Consider the following 21,324-nt stretch of genomic DNA (forward strand, 5'->3'; position numbering starts at 1 on the left):
TGTAGTCGTACATGTGTTTTCCAAATATACGATGCTTCCACCCATATAGAAGGACAATGCTGGTAGTATTCTTCGAAGTATTAGGAAGAATGTCATCCCAGAAATGGGAAAACCAGAGTTTCTTTTGACGGATCACAGTACACAGTTCACATAGATGGAATTTCAGAACGTTCGTGAGGAACTACATATTCATCACATCATGAAATCCATCTGGTATCCTGAAGCAAATCATACAGAAAATGTTTGCGAGAAATCGCAAAATTCTGCAGAATCTACTCCGGTAACCAACACTGGAAATGGATCGAGGTATTGCCTATCATGCAACACATCGTTAATTCCACTACTCACGAATCAACTCGTGATATCCCGTTAACATTGCATCGGTAAGTAATTCGAAATCGACCATAGGACGATTACTAAAAACACCGCCAGATGTGGATGAACACGAAGAGGACAGACTCACAAACGCCCTCAATCATCTGAGACATGAAGCCATACTCAGGGAGCGACGGCAAAGGGGCAAGAAATTCTGACGGCCACTACAGGATGACGATCTTATCTTTATCCGCAAAACGGCAGAATCTCTTCCCGAGCAAAGGATTTACGCCAAGTCTTGCCCACTCTTTGTTGGACAGTTCCGCATTGTGGAAATCCTTAGGAATGGAGCATACAAGATTGCTCGGATAGACAATGCCATCGAAGGCATGTAGAAAGCTGCCAATTTAAAGGTGTATCACAAGAAGATGACAAAAGAAAATCGTGACCGAATTTTCTTTACCCCGACGAGGGGTCATGAAACAATTTTGAAACTGGCTTTACGTCGCACCGACACAGATAGGTCTTATGGCGACGATGGGATAGGAAAGTCCTACGAGTGGGAAGGAAGCGGCCGCGGCCTTAATTAAGGTACAGCCCCAGCATTTGCCTGGTGCAAAAATGGGAAAACACGGAAAACCATCTTCAAACCTGCCAACAGTGGGGTTCGAACCCTCTATCACCCAGATGCAAGCTCATAGTTGCGCACCCGTAACTTCACGGCCAACTCGCCGATGGTCGTGAAACAGGAACCGCCCGGGATCGAGCTGTGTATCGCGCGATCTGCTTCATCGTTTCAAATTGTGCGCGTTGTGAGCCATGATGCAAAGCATGCGGCAATCTGCTGAGACACGAATACGACGTCACGGAACGCTTGGCTCACACGTCAGGGGGAACCATCTGAAAGCTCTTTTTACATCTCCGCTTCCAGATGAGATATTGACTAACGGACAACGGGACTGTGTAGCTTAAAGTAACAGATAGCTCATGTCGAAATTTCATGTCAATAACTATTTCATTTAAGGAGATATCGCAACGTCAAGATATCAAGTAATTTCAATGACATGCATGCTCAGAGTCAAGTCCGGGTATACAAGACGAGCAATTTCACCAACGAGGTCAGTATAGCGACAGTACAGCACAGTAGAGACCTGCTGTCCGAGGTTGTGCCGGCAGTAAAGTTCAATTTTGTGCTCGAGTGTCGAGTTCGAACGTCGAACTAAGTACCCGCAAGGTACAGCCGAGAACTTCTAACTTCGACAGCGGTACAAAGGCTGTAAACTAAATCTTTCCAAGTAATTAAACATTTCGCGTGACTTAAAATATACAAGTGTTAGACATCGAACGTGTAAATACGAATGTGATAGAACTACTGATTAACTTATAAATTAATACGGCGAGTCTACGTGATAACTTCTACGAGTAAATTAACCAGATAGGACTTTGTTTGTAGAAATTACCTGCCTAATACTTCACTGTTAGAAGTAAAATACAATGCCATTAACTATTTAATATTTCGTGGTGATACAGTGATAGTAGAATGCTCTTCAACGCAACGGGAACAGAGACACAATCCTACATTAAGATCACATGTAAAGTTGAATGAATAGACTTTATTTCAATTTCCGTGAACTGCATTAACCTGACAGTCAGAATTTAGTGAAGTCAGGGTACCGAAAACCTTCAATTGTCTTAGCATAGACTTTGTTTAAAACTTACTGAATTGCATTAAACTGACAAGTGGAACTTAGGAAATTCAGTGTCTCATGATAAATTAATCACCTTATTACTGTAGTGGATTCGATGAAAATTACTGCGCATATTACACGTGCTACTTGGAACGAACAGAGTAATATCACTCAAAATGGTGTGTTTAAACCAACGCCCCATGCATACTCCGACCACCCGTATTATCATGTGAACTTCCGCCCATGGAGACGTAGTAACTTCGAGGGATACGTGGTAATGGTGTTCCTGATCAATGGTGTACGTGGTAACTTCGAGGGACGTGGTGATTGTGTTCCGGTTTATGGTGGCCGTGGTAACTTCGAGGAATACGTGGTAATGGTGTTCCTGATCTATGGTGTACGTGGTAACTTCGAGCGACGTTGTGATGGTGTTCCGGTTTATGGTGGACGTGGTAATTTCGAGGAATACGTGGCGATGGTATTCCTGATCCGTGGTAGACATGGTACTACAGTCTGTGCGAACACATTCAAACGGAGCCAGTTCTTCAACAATGATACGCATTTGTGTCATTAAATAATAGTGTGAACTGTGTCTTATCAAATAACTTTCAATTTAGCAAGTCACTTTAAACTTTCTAGGAACTTTAATTCTCATTCAATATGATTTCGAACTCATACATTCCAATTTTTCAAATGCCTTGCTATTTCTTAACCCAGTGTAATAGTAAGTCGTACAAACGAAACTGCTAACGAGTGGGCATTTTGGAAGTTAGCCACTCAGTTAATATTTCTACGAATCAGAACTTTGTTTATCAGCATATTACATGAGGTTAGTTAGTTAGCTAACTGAAGAATGAACTTTAGCTCGAAAATTGATAGGCATATCAAGGTTGAACTTTATTTGCTAGCACCAATTAATCATTGGAAAAGAAACTCTAAATAATTCCATTAGTTCCATTTTCAGGAATGATCCCTTCTTCAAGGTGAACTTAATTAATGTCGTTATTTATGAACTTCAAGAATGAACATTATTCACTTAACATAACTAAAACCGGGCGAGTTGGCCGTGTGCGCGTAGAGGTGCGCGGCTGTGAGCTTGCATCTGGGAGATAGTAGGTTCAAATCCCACTATCGGCAGCCCTGAAGATGGTTTTCCGTGGTTTCCCATTTTCACACCAGGCAAATGCTGGGGCTGTACCTTAATTAAGGCCACGGCCGCTTCCTTCCAACTCCTAGGCCTTTCCTATCCCATCGTCGCCATAAGATCTATCTGTGTCGGTGCGACGTAAAGCCCCTAGCAAAAAAAACATAACTAAATATTTTGCTGTGATCTTAATTAATGTTGTCATTAATAATCCTCAAGAATGAATTCCCTTTATCCAAGTTAGTTAATTATATCAACAAGAGATTTTATTAATTTCACTGGTGAACTTTATTCTAAATATTTGTCACTAATAAGATTGACAATCTATTATCAGTTTATTGAGTTCTAAGTGCGGATGGAGTCCAATTTGACAAATATTCAAGGGAATGATAGGCCATTCATCTATTCTGACTGATTTTAATATATTTTTTGTGGACAGCACATACAATATTTCATTCCCTCTTTGTACAATCTCCTAATATAAGACTGCACACACCCTGCAAAACCCTCAAGCACAATTACAAGTTACTGGTACAATATCTTTATACACTTACAAGAATGTGAAAATTTAATTTGAATGCTATGATATCTAAGATGTAGCTCTACTGAACTGAATGTCTTATTTCTACAAGTCATTATCTGCTTGGCGTTTACAAATGGAGAAATTTGACTTAACAAAAAATAGAACTGGAAGGGTAATAAAAAAAGGAATCTAACCAAATCAATAATTTAAAAAAATGGCATTATTTGAGTTATAACAGTACTGAACTGAGCCATCAATAAATTGATTAATGAAGCTAAATTATATTAGTTTGCAATTATTACACGATTTGCAATGTACATAAAAATAATTCTGAATTTGCAGATTTAGTTTATAATCTGAAACAAGCCTATGTCTGTGTGTCACTGTTGGTACAAACACACAAAATTACTGAGAATATCTGGAGGCAATAGTTGCAGACTGCATTTCAGATGATAGAAATGTGATGAAGAAATGAAGCAGGGACAGTGAAAGAAAGAATATATTTTTGACGGTTGCTTAAAGGTATTGTAAACAAATACACTTCAGAAATATCTAGTTTATCAGAGACTGTTTTGTAGATATAGGGGTATTCAATAAAACTACATAAAGGAACAATAAATTTGATCTTAAAGTTCCTGAACATTGTAAATAATTTAACAAATAGAATTTTAAGGTATTAGTGTTTAAATGTAACCTTGTAAAGAAAGGATTAAACTGATACAAATGATAAGTTCCAAAGATAAAACAACCACTGCTTAACACAACTGTGAATAGCTACAACATATTCCATATTGTATAAGGTTTGTGGTGTACATACTGTGTTTCTTCTTTGATGTACGCCAGCAGCTGATCATCAGTATTTTGTTCTATGAATATTTCCTTCTTAATGTCTTTGGAAGGCTATAAGTAAGAAATAAGAAAAGTAGAATAAAGAAGTAAATGAATAAAAATATGAGTATATAGACCTAAACAAGAAATAGCTAAGAAAACAAATTTCATATTGGCAAAATAAGAGTATAATTAATTATCTACCAATTTAAAATGTAATAATTTAAGAATGGAAAGTAACAATCAAATCAAATCGAATCAATTCAAAATCACTTTATTTGCAAAAGAGGTGTATACTTCAGTGGTAAATGATACACAAAAATACATTATTATCAGGCAATAAATCTTAAATTGACAAGAGAAGAAAGTATTTTCCTAAAATACAATGTTATACAGTAAATTTTACCCTAACAATTTTTATTAATCACACACCTCATCTTTAATAAATTTCTATAATTTACAAAATTTTACTAATAACATTTTCTGCACCTACAAACATAATCAACTCATATAGAGTCTGTGGAGTGACTTTAAATAATATTATACTGTCGCACGATGAAATTATATTGCATTTATTTATTTATTTATTTGGAAAATAACAAGCATAAGAACCTGCTGCCTCCTAACCAGAGCCACTTTCGTCATCACTTTCTGGATAAGTGATAAGGACAGGAAAAACCACATATAGTAGGATAGCAGTAGAAAATGTAGCAATAGCAAAGGAGGAGCATGAAGGGACAAATACTATCTCCAAATCCTTACACAATACCATTCTTTCCTTCTCTTTCGCTTTCTGTTTATCCCCTTTTCCACACTGACTAGGTATTTTCTTTACCCTCTTATATTCACATTCCCCTGTTCCCATCTTTCTATACATGACTTGACTTGTCACATTTTTGTTCATTTCCATGCTCCTATACCTTACACTTTCTTTCCCTAAACACCTCACTGTAAAATCAAATAATCCTATATTATTCCTACCACTTTCCCAACAAGTGGACAATGCTTTATTAATAACCACAGAAATATCCATCATCCTTCTCTGTACATCACATTAAGACCAAAAATCAATCAATGTCTCTATCAATGAATCAATTAACCATAAAATCCATCAACCACCACTGATCAGCATTTAGTGCTGTCACCTGGGTGGCAGATTGTTTGTCAGTTGTTTATGTAGAAAAAGATCGTGGAAATTCACGAAACAACTCCCTTGGTAAATTATTTTAATAACTGAATCCTATTTGTATAAATGAACATTTGACAACATACGTCCCCTTGAATTCCAACCCGTCTCACCAATGACATCCCAGAATATATTACCTAGCCGAACAGCTTGTCTCCTTTTTCCAAGTTTTTCCAGCCCAAAATTTGCAACACCTCTGCAACACAACTTTTGTCAGAAATCACCCACAAGAAATGGAGCTGTTCTGTGGATTATTTCCTGTTCTCTAATCAAGTAATCCTGGTGAAAGCCTCATATTCTAATTTGGCTTTGCTCAAGATTTATGAGCCCTCTCCTTTAAAACCCCTAAATAAGCCATTAATCATATTAAGAGATCTGTAAATTTTATTTTTAATATGATTTATGTGATTACCACAATTAAAATCTATCGTTATTATGAATATCTAAGTACTTACAGAGAACCCTATGAGGAACTTTCACCCCATCAACACAACAATTAAAACGGAGAGGACTCTTTCTATTTGTGAAACACACAACCTGACTTTTCACTCTGTTCACCATCATACCATTGCGTGATATCCATCTCACAATATTGTCAAGGTCTTTTGCAGTTGCTCCCAATCCTGAAACTTATGTATTACAAAAAGCCTTATCTCTGATTCCAGTTCATTGCTCATATTGATTATATATATGAAAACAAACCTCATCATACTGCCATATGGGAGTCAATCTCATAATCTTTACAAGACCAAATAAAGCTTCACATACTCTAATGCTCTGAGTCCTATTTTCTAGAAATATAGCCACCCATTTGGTCACTATTTTACCTAGCCCAATTGCATATATTTTTGTTGGTAGTCACCCAAGGTCTATCCTATCAAAAGCCTTAGATATGTCCATCATGACACACTTGACCTCCTGAATCTAAAATACCTGCTTTATCTTGCTGGAATCTACAAGATGAGCTTCAGTAGAATAATGTTTTCTAAACCTGAACTACATTGTATCGAACCAGGTAGTAATTTTGCAAATGTGTATAATATAATCAGAAAGAATGCATTCCCAGTGGTTGCATGCTACACCAGTCATGATGAGTAGTGAGTAATTATTGGCATTACGTTTATCAAATTTCTTTATACACAGGGTGCTAGTATATCACTTCTTTATTCATTTTGTACAGTTGCTTCATACATACACTAATCAGTAAAGCACTACAGATTTCATTCTATATCCTAACTAACTGACCTTAGTATATCCCCAGAAACTTTACCAATCACAGCAGCATTTCTAGTTTTATATTTTTTACCTTATTTTCAACGTCTATTTTTTAAAATCACAGGTCCATGTGGACATTGCATATTAATTTCAAAGGATTAAGTGAAACTGTCAACTGCATCAGGTACTGCAAAAGGACATGACCATGCCATTGGTGACACGTGACACGAGTGATGGGTGCCATGCCCATTTGTTGGCGAATGGTGTCTTTTTACATGATGCAGGACAGTGATACCAATTGACTAATGGAGTATACACATTCCCATGTTGCATAATTGGTAATCTATACCTTTCTCAGTCTGTCGACATTCAACACTGTACACAGAGCAACAGGACATACTACCATGCACTATACTCTGGACTTCAGAAGTAGTGAATCCTTCAGCCACAGAGTATGCCTGTGACTTCTTCATCTCATCAGTGCTGACTTTATCATAATTGGCACTTCAACTACCTCACTATCAGATTGTAGGCGAGATCCTAGATACAACTGAGGTTAAGTTATGAGTAAGTTCCCACCTTCCAATACTTATCAATTTCTATATAATAGACTTATTAATTACATAATATAATCCATATAACCTCTAGTACATGTTTCGTTCCGATTATGGAACATCTTCAGCTAAAATTGGTAAAATGGCAAGACAATTAAAATACATTGATGTTAAGATGATACATAAGCTAAAAGATATGATAAAATGGCTCGAAAATTAAAACATATGATAATGATGATGAGATAAAGTTCATTCATGTTGGTTAAAAACACAACAAGTCAGTTTTCAAATGGCGAATTAAAAACAGCGATAAGGTTCTTCATGTTGGAGGCGTGTACATTTTGTCGATCTTGAAGATAAATTGAAGAATACAGGATTTTCTTATATGTGATTTATCGGGGAAATCTTGATAAAATAACCGTAGTTGAAGTTGAGTTTGGTAGGATTATTGAAATGTGTCTGAAACGAGAAAAACAACAAAATGGCACAAAGCTACTCAGGAAAAAACTAACGACTTATGGCTCAAAAATGAAATTAAATTTCTATACAGAAAAAAGTCTTTTTTAAACTCTAAGTTATATAACGCTCATCTAGAAGCTTCCTCCCTTATGGCCCCTATTGAATGGGATTCCTTTTTGAAATATGGCGATACAAAAATTCAAAATATCTTGGATAAGAAACAAGAAATCTTGAACAAAAAACTTCACGGTCTTACTCTAAATCAAAAAAACATAAATCAGTCAAAAGAATCCTCCATTAACATTGAACCCAATTCAACCTTTCACCCCCCGACTAAGAATCTAACTGACGTTGTTTTCGAGGACAAAGAATTGCAGATTATCAACAAAGGACCCAAACATAATTGGTCTAATCCATACAACCAAAAGCAATACATAACAACCATTGCTGAAGTAGAACAGGTCATAGCTCAGCTTCCAGTAGATCAACAACTCGAAACTAAATTCGAAGTCAAAAAGAAACTTGTAGAATTATTTAAAGATCAGAAAGTTAACACACCCCATTTACCTTCTACAGATATAAAAGGCCTAAAACAAAAAATAAAAGATAATGACCTTATAATCACAAAGGCGGATAAAGGCAATGTGTCAGTTATTATGCATAAAAAAGAATATATAGAAAAAACCAAAGCATTTTTTTCAGATAATACTTTCACAAAAATTAAAAAAGATCCGACTAACTCTGTCCAAAGAAAACTAAAACAAATACTTAAAAACATTAATTTCATCCTTAATGAGAACGAAACATCAAACCTAATTAATATGAATCCAAGACTACCAACAGCAAGGGCTTTGCCTAAGATACATAAACCTGACACACCCATTAGACCAATTATTAACTTTAGAAATAGCCCCACCTACAAAACCTCTAAATTTATCAATAGCTTCCTAAAGAAGTACTATACTTTCCAAAGCAGAACCACAATCAATAACTCAATAGAATTTTGTAAAATTATCAAGAACACAAAATTAAAATCATCTTTCACCTTGAACTCTTTCGACGTCACTAATATGTATTCTACGATCCCCACGAAAGAAACTCTAAATATAATTAAGAACAACTTAAAGACACACAGAAAACTTAGTAACCATGAAATAGAAGAATTTATGTTACTCCTAGAATTCACACTTAACAATAATTATTTTTCCTTCAATAACACAGTATACCAACAAAGTGGTCTTCCTATGGGATCTCCAGCGTCAGGTATCCTTGCTGAAATATACATGGATCACTTAGAAAAACATAAAATTTTAAATGATGAAAAAGGCATCATTATCTGGCTAAGGTTTGTCGATGACATCTTCGCAATTATAGATGAACAAATCAATAGTAGCACTAATTTATTAGACCAAATCAACAGTTTAGACCCTTTCATAAAATTTACATTAGAAACTGAGAACAATAAAAAACTAAATTTCCTTGATTTAACAATCGAAAGGAAAGAAGAAAAGTTGGCCTTTACAATCTTTAGGAAACCGACTCAAACTATAAACACCATACGAAAAGATTCATACCATCCTGAGGCACATAAAAGGAGTTCCTTTTTAAGCATGTTAAACAGAGCCTTCAACATTCCCTTATCTAAAAACGACCTCCAAAAAGAAATTAATCTCATTTATAAAATAGCGATAAGCAACGGATACACAAAACACTACATAGATAGATTAGTGAATAAAATGAAGAATAAACCTCAAACGCAGCTAGTAAAAGAACATAAAAAGAAGAACTTCGCCACCTTTACTTATAATAACGGGAATATTTACCAGATTACTAACATTTTTAAGAAATTTAATTTCAATATTGCTTTCCGCACCAATAACAACAATCAACGGTTAATTTTCAATCACCAAAGCATTGCAAGTAATAACAAATATTTAAATTCCGGGATATATAGGCTTAAATGCTCAAATTGTGCCACTTCTTATATCGGACAAACAGGCCGCAATTTCTCAGTAAGATATCAAGAACATATTAATGCCGAAAAACACAGGAAGTACTCGGCCATGAGTCTTCACATGACCGAATATAAACACAATTTTACATCGATAGAAAGGGACTTAACCATTCTACAAACACTAAACAAAGGTAAATTAATGAATATCCTTGAAAATATCTATATTGAAATTGATCAGAAGCGAAATCCCAACCAGAATGTTAACGAAATTACGGAAAACATAAATATATTATTAGAAGAGGCTACCAATTTAGACTCATCCAGAAAAACCACCAAAAAGAATCCCAACAAACAACCAACACACCTCCTTCCGAACAGCTCCACCTTACATAATTGTCCCCCTACCTTTCCGTCCGTTTCCCCTAGCCTATCACAACACCACTCCTCAGTAAGCTCCACCCTACACAACACTTCACCCGCTCTCCTCACGTCACTTACCTCTCCCTCCAATACTCCCCGCCCACCGCAAGCACCTCACACACGTACACAGGACTCAGTCAGTTAACAACACGGCGTAAGGGAGGACGTTAAATACGACAAGATTGTCTTTAAGGTAATCAACTCTATTATCCTTCTTTCTCGCGAACATACATTTTTAACAAGGTTTTCTCCTCAAAATATTTTCTATTTCACTTCTCCTTTTCTCGTTTCAGACACATTTCAATAATCCTACCAAACTCAACTTCAACTACGGTTATTTTATCAAGATTTCCCCGATAAATCACATATAAGAAAATCCTGTATTCTTCAATTTATCTTCAAGATCGACAAAATGTACACGCCTCCAACATGAAGAACCTTATCGCTGTTTTTAATTCGCCATTTGAAAACTGACTTGTTGTGTTTTTAACCAACATGAATGAACTTTATCTCATCATCATTATCATATGTTTTAATTTTCGAGCCATTTTATCATATCTTTTAGCTTATGTATCATCTTAACATCAATGTATTTTAATTGTCTTGCCATTTTACCAATTTTAGCTGAAGATGTTCCATAATCGGAACGAAACATGTACTAGAGGTTATATGGATTATATTATGTAATTAATAAGTCTATTATATAGAAATTGATAAGTATTGGAAGGTGGGAACTTACTCATAACTTAACCTTAGTTGTGTTGAGCCAATACGGAATAAACATGAGATTTATAAGCTGATCCTAGATACATGAATCAACTTGGATAGAGCCATTAGATGGTTCAGATGAGTCCAGGTATTCACACTTCTTTATGTTCATTCTAAGGTCATGTTTTGAGAGAAAGATATTCCAATCTTCACCTTAAAGAAGCAGTCCTGTTCTGGATCTATCAGCAAGTGCAACATCATTTGCATGTAAGAGAGTCCTAGGAATACTCCTTTATAGGTCCCATGTGAGTGTGTCCATGCGGAGTACAAAGGGCAATGGGGACAGAGCGGAGCCTTGGTGTACATTACATGTAATAAATATCATTTTTGGTCCGTATTGATGATATTAGATTGAAATAATAACATTAAGTTATTTATTAGACCACCTAATCAATACAAAATCGTTTTTTTTTTTTTTTTTTTTTTTTTTTTACATAAATTTGTTAGCTAATAGTGGGACATGTTTCGCCTTCCCTGAAGGCATCATCAGCCATAGTCGGCCAACTCACATAAAAAAGCCACTTATCACAGTTTAATATATAGAGCATTAAAGATCCCTATGTCCTCTACTAATTTAAAGAAAGAATTACTATTCATCAAGGAAATAGCTAAATTCAATGGATTTAACACGAGTATGATTGATAAAATCATCAATAAAACCAAACTGAAACTAGCTACCAATTTAACCCCATTAAAACCCGTCAAACCAAAATACGCTAAATTCACGTTCACTAACCATAGCATTTACCCGATAACCAATTCATTAATGAAGCACGAAATAAAAATAGCCTACACAACAAAAAACACTAATCGTAATTTATTCTTCAATCACAACTCTATCAACATCACAGACAATAGTTACTCTGGATCAGGAATATACAGATTAAAATGCTCTACATGTAATTTTTCTTATGTTGGCCAAACTGGCCGCAGCTTCTCTACCAGATATGCCGAGCATTACAATGCCCAAAGACACAACAAATTCTCCGCAATGGCCAACCATATGAGGGACACCGGGCATAAATTCACCACAATAGAACAAGACCTCCATATCCTAAAAAGAGTCGATAAAAGCAAACTCATGACAGAATATGAAAACTTATTTATTTTCCTCGACCAACATTTTAATAAAGATAAAAATCTAAATGACACTATTGATAAAAAAAGCCCCTTGTATGAACAGATTCTTATTTTATTACGAGAATCAACTTCCCTCACCAACAAATTCTTAAAAATCTTCAACCTCACATCAATTAGAGTTCCCACCTCCCCTACAGCTAATATACCCCCTCCCTTCCCCCCGCCACTAGTACCTCTAATTCAAATACAACCAATAAACCCATAGCCACACCCACCGGGACATCGCTCCCTCCAATAGCCTTACACCGTTACAACACGCGCAGTAATACACTCTCTTCCTTCCCTCCCACCAATAGCAGCCCCCCTCCAATAGTTACGTCAACGCAAACAGATCCCCCTCCAGCACAAAACTTCAGTTATAACACACGTAGCAAGAAGTCTACGGTTGCAAATACCTCTAACTCATAATATTACAAGCTATCTTTGTCACCGTCAAATGGTAAGTGCATACAATTCTACTTCAATATTTTTCAAATATCTTTTCACACAATTAACTCTACGTTTCTTGCTTCCATTTACAGATTCCACTTTTATATGCTTTTTCAACTAGAATATCTACAAACTCACAATTTACAACATTTGAACATCACTTCAAATTTTGAGATGGTCCATAGTGATCCTATTTGAAACTGTTCTTCAACTTCTATTCACCAACTTCATATCCTCAACGTGTTCTACAACTTCACCATATGCATCTGACTTTCGTCTTTTATCTTCAAGATCATGATGAACTTTGGATCTCTCGACTAACTTTGACTTTTATTCTCTCCTCTTTACTTTGATTATATATAGATTTTTCGCCATCTTCTAATTATAACCGCCATGACTATCAACTTTACTTTTATGCAATCTTACTACTTGTTGTATAACAATCTGTTGTTTTATCCATTGTACTTATTTTAGCAGCCTTCTAATGTTAATTTTGTTAATACTTCCACTATTGTATCTCATCACATTGTATTTTCAAAACATCATTGTTATTTTTAATGTTATTTTACTTCAAATCTCTTCAAGATTTTTAAAATTCATTTCATTACTACATGTTATTTAGACGCTTATTTTTAATTTAAGGTTAAGACTATGGCTGATGATGCCTTCAGGGAAGGCGAAACATGTCCCACTATTAGCTAACAAATTTATGTAAAAAAAAAAAAACAAAAAAAAAAAAACGATTTTGTATTGATTAGGTGGTCTAATAAATAACTTAATGTTATTATTTCAAGCCTTGGTGTACTCCAAGTTTCACTGAGAAGCTCTCCGAGATGCTGAGAGCACAACGTACACAACATCAGTTGTCTGTGTACAGCATCTTGATCCAAATTAGAAGCATTTCTAGTACACCATGGTCATGAGTGAACACCAGATCACACAGCGTGGAACAAAGTCGAAAGCCATTTCAAGCTCTAGGAAGGCAGCAATTCCATGCAGAGCATGCTTTCCTCCCTTGAAGTCAAGTTGGGCTGCCTACCGATGCTCTTCAATCCTAGAATCAAAGTAGCCCTTACTTCTTCATGGCTTCCCCGTATGCCGTTCTTCCAGTATCTGTTAAAGAGTTCAATCAAGCAAATCGGCATTGAAAATACGATACAGTATACTTAGAAGTTTATGCTTATATTTTTGCAGCAATGTCTGAAATACCCCACACAAGCACCCTAATCAGAAAAACTGAAAAAGACATTATTCTTGAGGTGATCAAGCTACTGCAAGTTGATCCTTACAGAACTCCAGTTGGTGTAAAACACTCAAAAAAGTTCATTTCAACTAACATTTGTTGACACTGTGAACATACAGTACAACACGATACAACAGAACAAATCTTCCCACTGCGGGACAGCAAAAAAGTGACAATCAAGGAGTTTTACCAAAATAGTTCCATGAACTTAGATTGTCCAATATCAACACAGATCTATCCGTATTAAGAAATGAAGCGTACACTTGTTTTAAGTCAAACCATCGTCCAGGTTAATCCCATGGAATATTTTGAAGCTAATACTGAGAGAATTGTAAGAAAACACCAGTAAATTGCAGGGAATATGCTGTAACAGGGAATAATGGATCAAAAAAATCTGGGCATAGAGAAGAGCACATGGCTCAGATTATCTCAAAAAGGAAGAGATTGGGTTGGATCAAACTCATTTCAATGGCACTTCAGTGAATGATCAATGAACAAATAGTAAATTTAATGATTATCATTATTTTACTGAAAAACCAATTATAGTATTAAAATTAACAGCTGAAATATAGCTGGGCAACTCAGAAAACTTAACTGTTAATAATATAGAATGATACTGCATAAGCACTGTATAATCTACAGATAGCTTCACTTTCAAGTTCTACACAACAATTTATATCGAAAATTAGATTTTTACACCAGAAATAGGATTTGTACAAAGCAATTTTACTTCTTCTTTCTTGCTTCCGCATTTGGCCAACTGTTAACCGCGTGAAACTTAATGCTTTCTGGCCAGTCTTCTTCTTTTCTCTTCCCGTAACTTCTTCATTCATTCTCTCCTTATTTTTCTCTTCTCCTCAGATATTACAAATTTGGGCCTGTTCTTCCGCTGCTCTTAATGAAATTTTACTAATTTAACAACATATCAATTTATTAAACTATTATATTTTTAATACTTCTGTATCATTTATACAGTAGTACATAATGTGTAAAGAAATTTTTCATCTACAGCATATTGTACCCGTATATTTCAGCATAACTGGAGTTAAAATTTAGACTACGGCAAGAGCATGATTTAATTTGATCAGTGCATCATTTGTAATGGCTGAGGTGTCCAGCTCCATTGCTAAATGGTTAGCGTGCTGGACTTTAGCCACAGGGGTCCTGGGTTCCATTCCCGGCAGGGTCGGGAATTTTAACCATAATTGGTTAATTTCATTGGCACGGGGACTGGGTGTATGTGTCGTTTTCATCATAATTTCATCCTCATCACGACGCGCAGGTCACCTACGGGTGTCAAATCAAAAGATCTGAATCTGGCGAGCCGAACTTGTCCTCGGACACTCCCGGCACTAAAAGCCATACTCCATTTCATTTTTTCAATGGCTGTGGTGAAGGCCAGGATCGGATAACCTTGGAGCAAGTCGCCCTTAACCTCATAACTGCATGACTGTGTAGGGAGAGACATGAAGAGTTAACATTTTCAAGGCTAGCATCACCCCGCACACTTTCAGAATAAGAAAGTTATTATATTAATAAAAAGCATATTTCCAATACATGACAATGACTATGGCTGTATCATTCTCTTTCATGAAGTCAACCAGTTCTTCTATCTTTTGCGTCGGTATCAGGACATTTACTATCGCAATCTTAACGTAGTTTGGTGCTGGTTGCCCATATCTCACAGCTCCCCCAGCACCCAAACAGCTGTGCATCGCTTTTAGCAGGGGACAGCCTAATCTTTCCCGAGACACCATGTCTGCTTTATCCATATAGGCTATTGTTACAATGGGCTCGCCACACCCACAGGCATTTTGTACCCACTGCCACGTTCAAAATTAGGCCATCCCTAACATAGAGGCAGGCGCCTTTCGTAGCAGGTCCTCTGGAGTACAGATGCTATTGATTTGCCCCTTCTGCCATCTCCACCGTACTGAAGTTCATCTTCACTGCCGTAGATGCTGCTGAGAACTCCAACCATAACCCAGTGCAAAGGCCCTCCATATTTTTTACCCCTGGAGAGAGGGTGTCCCAGTATTTTAAAGCCCCAGGAATTGGGCTACCTGTTGTTCCATGGGTTGTATTTTGGGTATCTCAACCAGCCCTACATACTGTAGGGGCCCCCTATCCACCTCCTGCGTATGCGATCTGTAGGGGTCATGTTCCAATGGTTACTTTCGGAAGTTAACGTCACCCACAAAGGCTAAGGTTTTCCCTTCATACCTAAGGTTAAAAGTCTAACTAATGAATTGTAGTGTAGTGCCTACAGGTGCAACTAGTATAAAATGGCCTTATTTAACAACATTTTATGTCCTAACAGAATGTGGATAAAATGACAGTAAGTTACAGCAACATTTATTAAAACTTCCAAATTCTATAGAACATTTGTATGTGTTATGTTAAAACTGAGCTGGTTGGCTGTTGATCTAAAGTATTTTGGTGTGGCATTATTTATGGTCTTTCATAGTCCCACCACCCTTCATGGGTCCCAAGTTGTTATGCTTAGTGTTGAAACCGTCTGCTTAACCAATAAAATGTCTTAACAGAGAATAATTCTATTATTTGTAGATCAAGCCTGCCAGGTTAAATTGGACTTTCCATTTGTCTGTAAGAAAAATAAAAAATAAAATGTAATGTTTCTAAAGGCAACATGTTGAAATGAGAAGCCAACACTGAAATTAAACGTGGCCTACTTTGGATGCAAAGGCCTTGCAAGTTTGTAGGCACTATGTGCTCAATTGGCAGACTGTCTAGCTGGTGGGTTGAACATATGGAGGGGTCGTGTGGGAGGAGTCTGCAGAATAGGAGGGGGGTTGACTTTGCAGACCACTAGCACTTTTCTTAACTGTCTCCGTTCTTCTTGCCCTTTCTCTTTCTGCCTCTTTCTAGAATAATGGATTGCTAGTTTAAATAACTGATTATGTGTTTGTTTAGACTATTTTCCCTGACAAACTTCTGCAATTTATAAATATCCAACTCCTCGGGAACATTCATCTGTTTAACCTTAGCCTATTTAAAGGGTGTAGCAGAACCATATCTCTCTTGATGTTCGTGAACTGGTGGTTATTGTCATGCATATGTTTGCACATGGCAGAGTATCTAGCATATTTTCTTGCACTGATAAGCACTTGTAGCGTACTGTACTGCTCCACATACATTTTCTTGCACTCTAGGCATGTCAACCTATACACTCCCAATTTACTATAAGTACTGCTTGCGTTCATGCTGTTAGAATAGAACAGGATTTTATCATTATTGTTATTAGTCCTAAGAAACACATTATTATACTTCGTGAACAGTTTGGCCAGACTATATGAGCGCCTATTGATATCAGTAAGTCACAAATTTCTTACTTTCTTTCTTGTTATGAGGAAAGTTGTAGGTTTATTTGTGATCTTAATCTTGGTGCCATTTACGTAATTTTCGGAGTAACCATTTCTTTTCGCAATTTGTTTGTGTGAGTTTCCTATATATTTGGTATATAAGATTTTCATTATTTCTAGTTATTGTTAGTAGTGTAAATAGGACAGTTCGGCCGCCACCTCCACTTCTGGCTCTCGAGAGAGGCCTCCACCTCCAGCGGGAAATTTGAATTTTGGCGGGAAATTTGAATTTTGGTGCGAGATTTGTTGTAAACAAAGCCACGTGCTTTTTGACAGATGTCATCGACAAAAACGCATCGCTAACCTCACTGCTGCCATCTTAACGGGCCTAAACCGCAGTGGTACCAACTTAACCTAACTAGCGCGAGATTTGAATTGGTATACAAAGCCACGTGTTTTTTGACAGCCACGTGCCTTTTGACAGACAACAACGCATCGCTAACCTCAGTACTGCCATCTTGACGGGTATAAACCTCAGTGGTACCAACTTAACCTAACTAGCGCGAGATTTGAATCGGTAAACAAATCCACATGCTTTTTTGACAGCTGTCATCCGCCATCTTTAAACCACAGAGGACTGTGCTGCCCTGTTTATCGCAGTAGCTGCAATTTCGTCACCTGTCATCAGCAGTGCTGCCATCTTAACGGGACTAAACCTTAGTGCTACCAACTTAACGTCACTAGCGTGAGATTTGAATCGGTAAACAAATCCACGTGCTTTTTTGACAGCTGTCATTCGCCATCTTTAATCCATAGAGCACAGTGCTGCCCTCTTTAGCTATTTACCTTTGAAATGTGGTGGCGGATAATTTGAAAAATGCTTTTTGACAGCAGCCATCTTTAATCCAGAGAGCATCGTGCTGCCATCTTTAGCTATATACCTTTGAAATGTGGTGGCGGCAAATTGAAAAATTCCACGTGCTTTTGCTTAGTAAACAAACTCACGCGCTCTTTGTCAGCTGTCATCCCCCATCTTATATCGTAAACCTCAGTGCTACACTCTTTAGGTACATACTTTTGAAATATGGTGGCGGATAATTTATAAAGAAAAATTCTACATCAGCCATCTCTCGACGCTAATTGCACAAGATGGTGGCTATACACGACTCCTTAAAGGTGCTTATGCAAGATGGCCGCTATACATAGGTTCTTATGAGACGCCCTTGGGATGCTTGCGCAAGATGACGGTTATACAAGGCTCGTTATGAGACGCCCTAGGGATGCTTGCGCAAGATGGCGGTTGCCCTTATGAGGCGGTTTAAGGGTCCTTTACACAAGATGGCTAGAGATGCCCTAAGGATGCTTGCGCAAGATGGCGGACGCAAGATGGCGGCTATACACGACTCCTTATGAGACGCCTTATGGGTGCTTGCGCAAGATGGCTGCTGCTCTTATGAAGAAAGCTAGCTTAGAGGCTAACGTGTCATGCTAGTTCGATTCATTAAATTTGGGGCTTAAATGCAAAATGTTAAATATCTCGAAAACGGTGCATCGTAGAGCAAAACGGACAAAAAAAATTCTGCCCAATGCCTTGGTTCGCAGAATGAGGAACATGATAGCATAAGAAAAACATAGTCTAATGATGAGATCAAAAGTTCGGCACCAACTTAGGCCCTTTGGAATTAGCTCTGTTTCAGCTTGTAATGAAGCAAGTCTTTGCAACATGATCAAATCTAGCTATGGTAGAAGGTATAACGTGCCGTGCAGGTTTGATTCATTACATTTGGGGCTTAAATGCAAAATGTTAAATATCTCGAAAACGGTGCATCGTAGAGCAAAACGGACAAAATTTTATCTACCTAATACCCACGCTTGCAGTATCAGGAACATGATAACATAAGCAAAACATAGTCTAACGATGTGATCGACGGTTCGATTCCTACTTAGGCCCTTTGGCATTGGCAGCTATCTATTTCTACAAGATGGCGGCTATACACAGCTTCTTATGAGACAGCTTAAGAGCGCTTGCACAAGATGGCTGCTGCTCTTATGAGACGTCCTATGGGTGCTTGCGGGAGGTAGCAGCGACAAGACGATGACTATACACAGCTCATTATAATACGGCCTAGAGGTGCTCACACAAGATGGTGGCTGCTCTGATGGAGAAAGCTAGCTTTGCATCGTGCAGGTATTTTTACAGCACTAAACCTCATACCTTTGAAATGCGGTGGCGGGCAATTCGAAAAATTCGACGTGCTTTTTCTTCACAGCAGCTATCTTCAGACAATAGCGGCTATACATAAACTGTTAAGGCCTCCTCTTATGTCAAGGCACAACGCTATCGAACAAGTTTAAACCTGCATCGGAATAGCTAGAGTAAGCACGTGCTGCAGTGATGACGTCATTAAGCATGTTTAGACTTGCAAATCACAAAAGAAACGTAACAAGAGTAGAATCGAACACTGCACTCTATGCCGTGAACTTTATCATGTGATCGGAACATTGATTGAAGTGTTTAGAACACTAAATAAGTAATCAAGACTAAAATAGAACACTCTACTCGATACAACATGTGTTTAGAACATGTCAGGGGATACCTTTGTTCTAAGAAGATTAGATTACTGCACATTCCTTGTAGGGCTAATAGGCTAAAGGGCTAATGGGCAAAAGGGCTAAAGTGCTAATGGGCAAAAGGTCTAAAGGGCTAGGGTGCCTCTCCTCTCTTTATCCGGGCTTGAGACCGGCTCTACAACTAGAGGCGGAGTTAACACCCTAAGGAAGGGAGAATGTTGGGAAATAATCTATACGAATATAGCTACTCGATCGGTTATATACTACAGATGGATGACTTAGGTGAGGGTAAGCGCTTACTTAATAATACCTACACGGCGTAATTCATGCTCTATTTCAAAAATATCTTCTTTGTACTGTGTGTAACCAGCATCATGATGGGCTATTAGCAGTTGTAAACGTTTTACGAGTACGTTGGGGTCTTTACAGTATCTTATATCTACATAGGGTAACAGAGGCTTGTGAACTTTGAGTCTATATGCAGACAGTTGATGTGTAGGGACTTGTTTTGATGTAATACGTGCTTCAGCAGTAGCGTTTCTAGGTACAAACTTAACTTGTTTCGATAGCGATGAAGCGTTGAAATTTCCTTCTTCTTTACCTTGCATCTCTTCTTGAGATGTTTGCACTGCGACAGAACGTGTAGTAGGCTTAGGAAATGAAGTAAAATCATCAAGCTGTAATGGCAATGAAACATTACGATTTTCTTCTTCTACTTTCCCTTTACTACTGTTTTGATCAACATCATTATCCTTATCATAATCATGATCTTGCCTCTCTTTATCTTGAAGTTTGTGCTTAGTAACAGAACTTGTAGCAGGCCTGGACAACAAGGGAGAAATAAAAATCTCTCGCAGAGGTGTACTTTTTAAACATAAATCAGTGTTCGCTTCAATATAGTTGAGCTCTTTGTATTTTGTTCCCGATGAAGCTACATTACACGCGGCTTCATGACGTTGAGCGTTGTATGCGTTCTTGAACTCTCTTCTACAATGTTTGCATTGAAAAATTGTCCTACATGATATCTCATGATGTCTCTTGTGATAGCTTCGGGAAAATGCTTTTCCACACTCTTCGCAAATATACCTAGAAATAGGTTTTTCCACGACGGACTTTTATCTTCTGCTAACAGGTTCTTCTTTAAATCTACTTGACATTTGTTACTCTCTACTTCGATGATGCGAACAGCTTAGCGATTAACAGTAAACTAACATAAAAGCGTATAACCAAGGTAGCAACAGTAAGGTTTAAGCTCATCAAGATGGCAAGAGTAAGATTAGCAATGTTCTGTTGTTGGATTTTAAATTCCACACTATAACATGCATAGGGTGGCAGCCTTGAGGTTTACCACCGTCAAGATGGCAGCAGTGAGGTTAGCGACGATCTATTGTCCTTCAAAGTAAGGTTAGGGTCCGTCAAGACGACAGCTGTCAAAAAAGCACGTGGCTTTGTTTACTAAACAAGAGCACGTGGCTGTGACATCACGGTCACGTGGTATGCTGCGTCAGGATGCAAAGTTCAATGTCTACACCTACGTAGTTAACATTCTGCTATGTACACAAGA

The 21,324-nt window shown here is 37.4% G+C and overlaps 1 protein-coding gene across 1 annotated transcript in view; it reads right to left on the minus strand.

Annotated features, from left to right (window-relative positions):
* LOC136885435 (zinc finger protein 674) overlaps positions 1-21,324 on the minus strand; it is a 68,883-nt gene that overhangs the window by 18,405 nt on the left and 29,154 nt on the right. The window contains exon 4 of the mRNA XM_068230265.1: positions 4,488-4,570. Coding sequence (XP_068086366.1) covers positions 4,488-4,570 — 83 coding nt within the window. The remainder of the gene's footprint in view (positions 1-4,487; positions 4,571-21,324) is intronic.

This window comes from Anabrus simplex, chromosome 14, assembly GCF_040414725.1.
Source record: "Anabrus simplex isolate iqAnaSimp1 chromosome 14, ASM4041472v1, whole genome shotgun sequence".
In the NCBI taxonomy this organism is placed as follows: domain Eukaryota; kingdom Metazoa; phylum Arthropoda; class Insecta; order Orthoptera; family Tettigoniidae; genus Anabrus; species Anabrus simplex.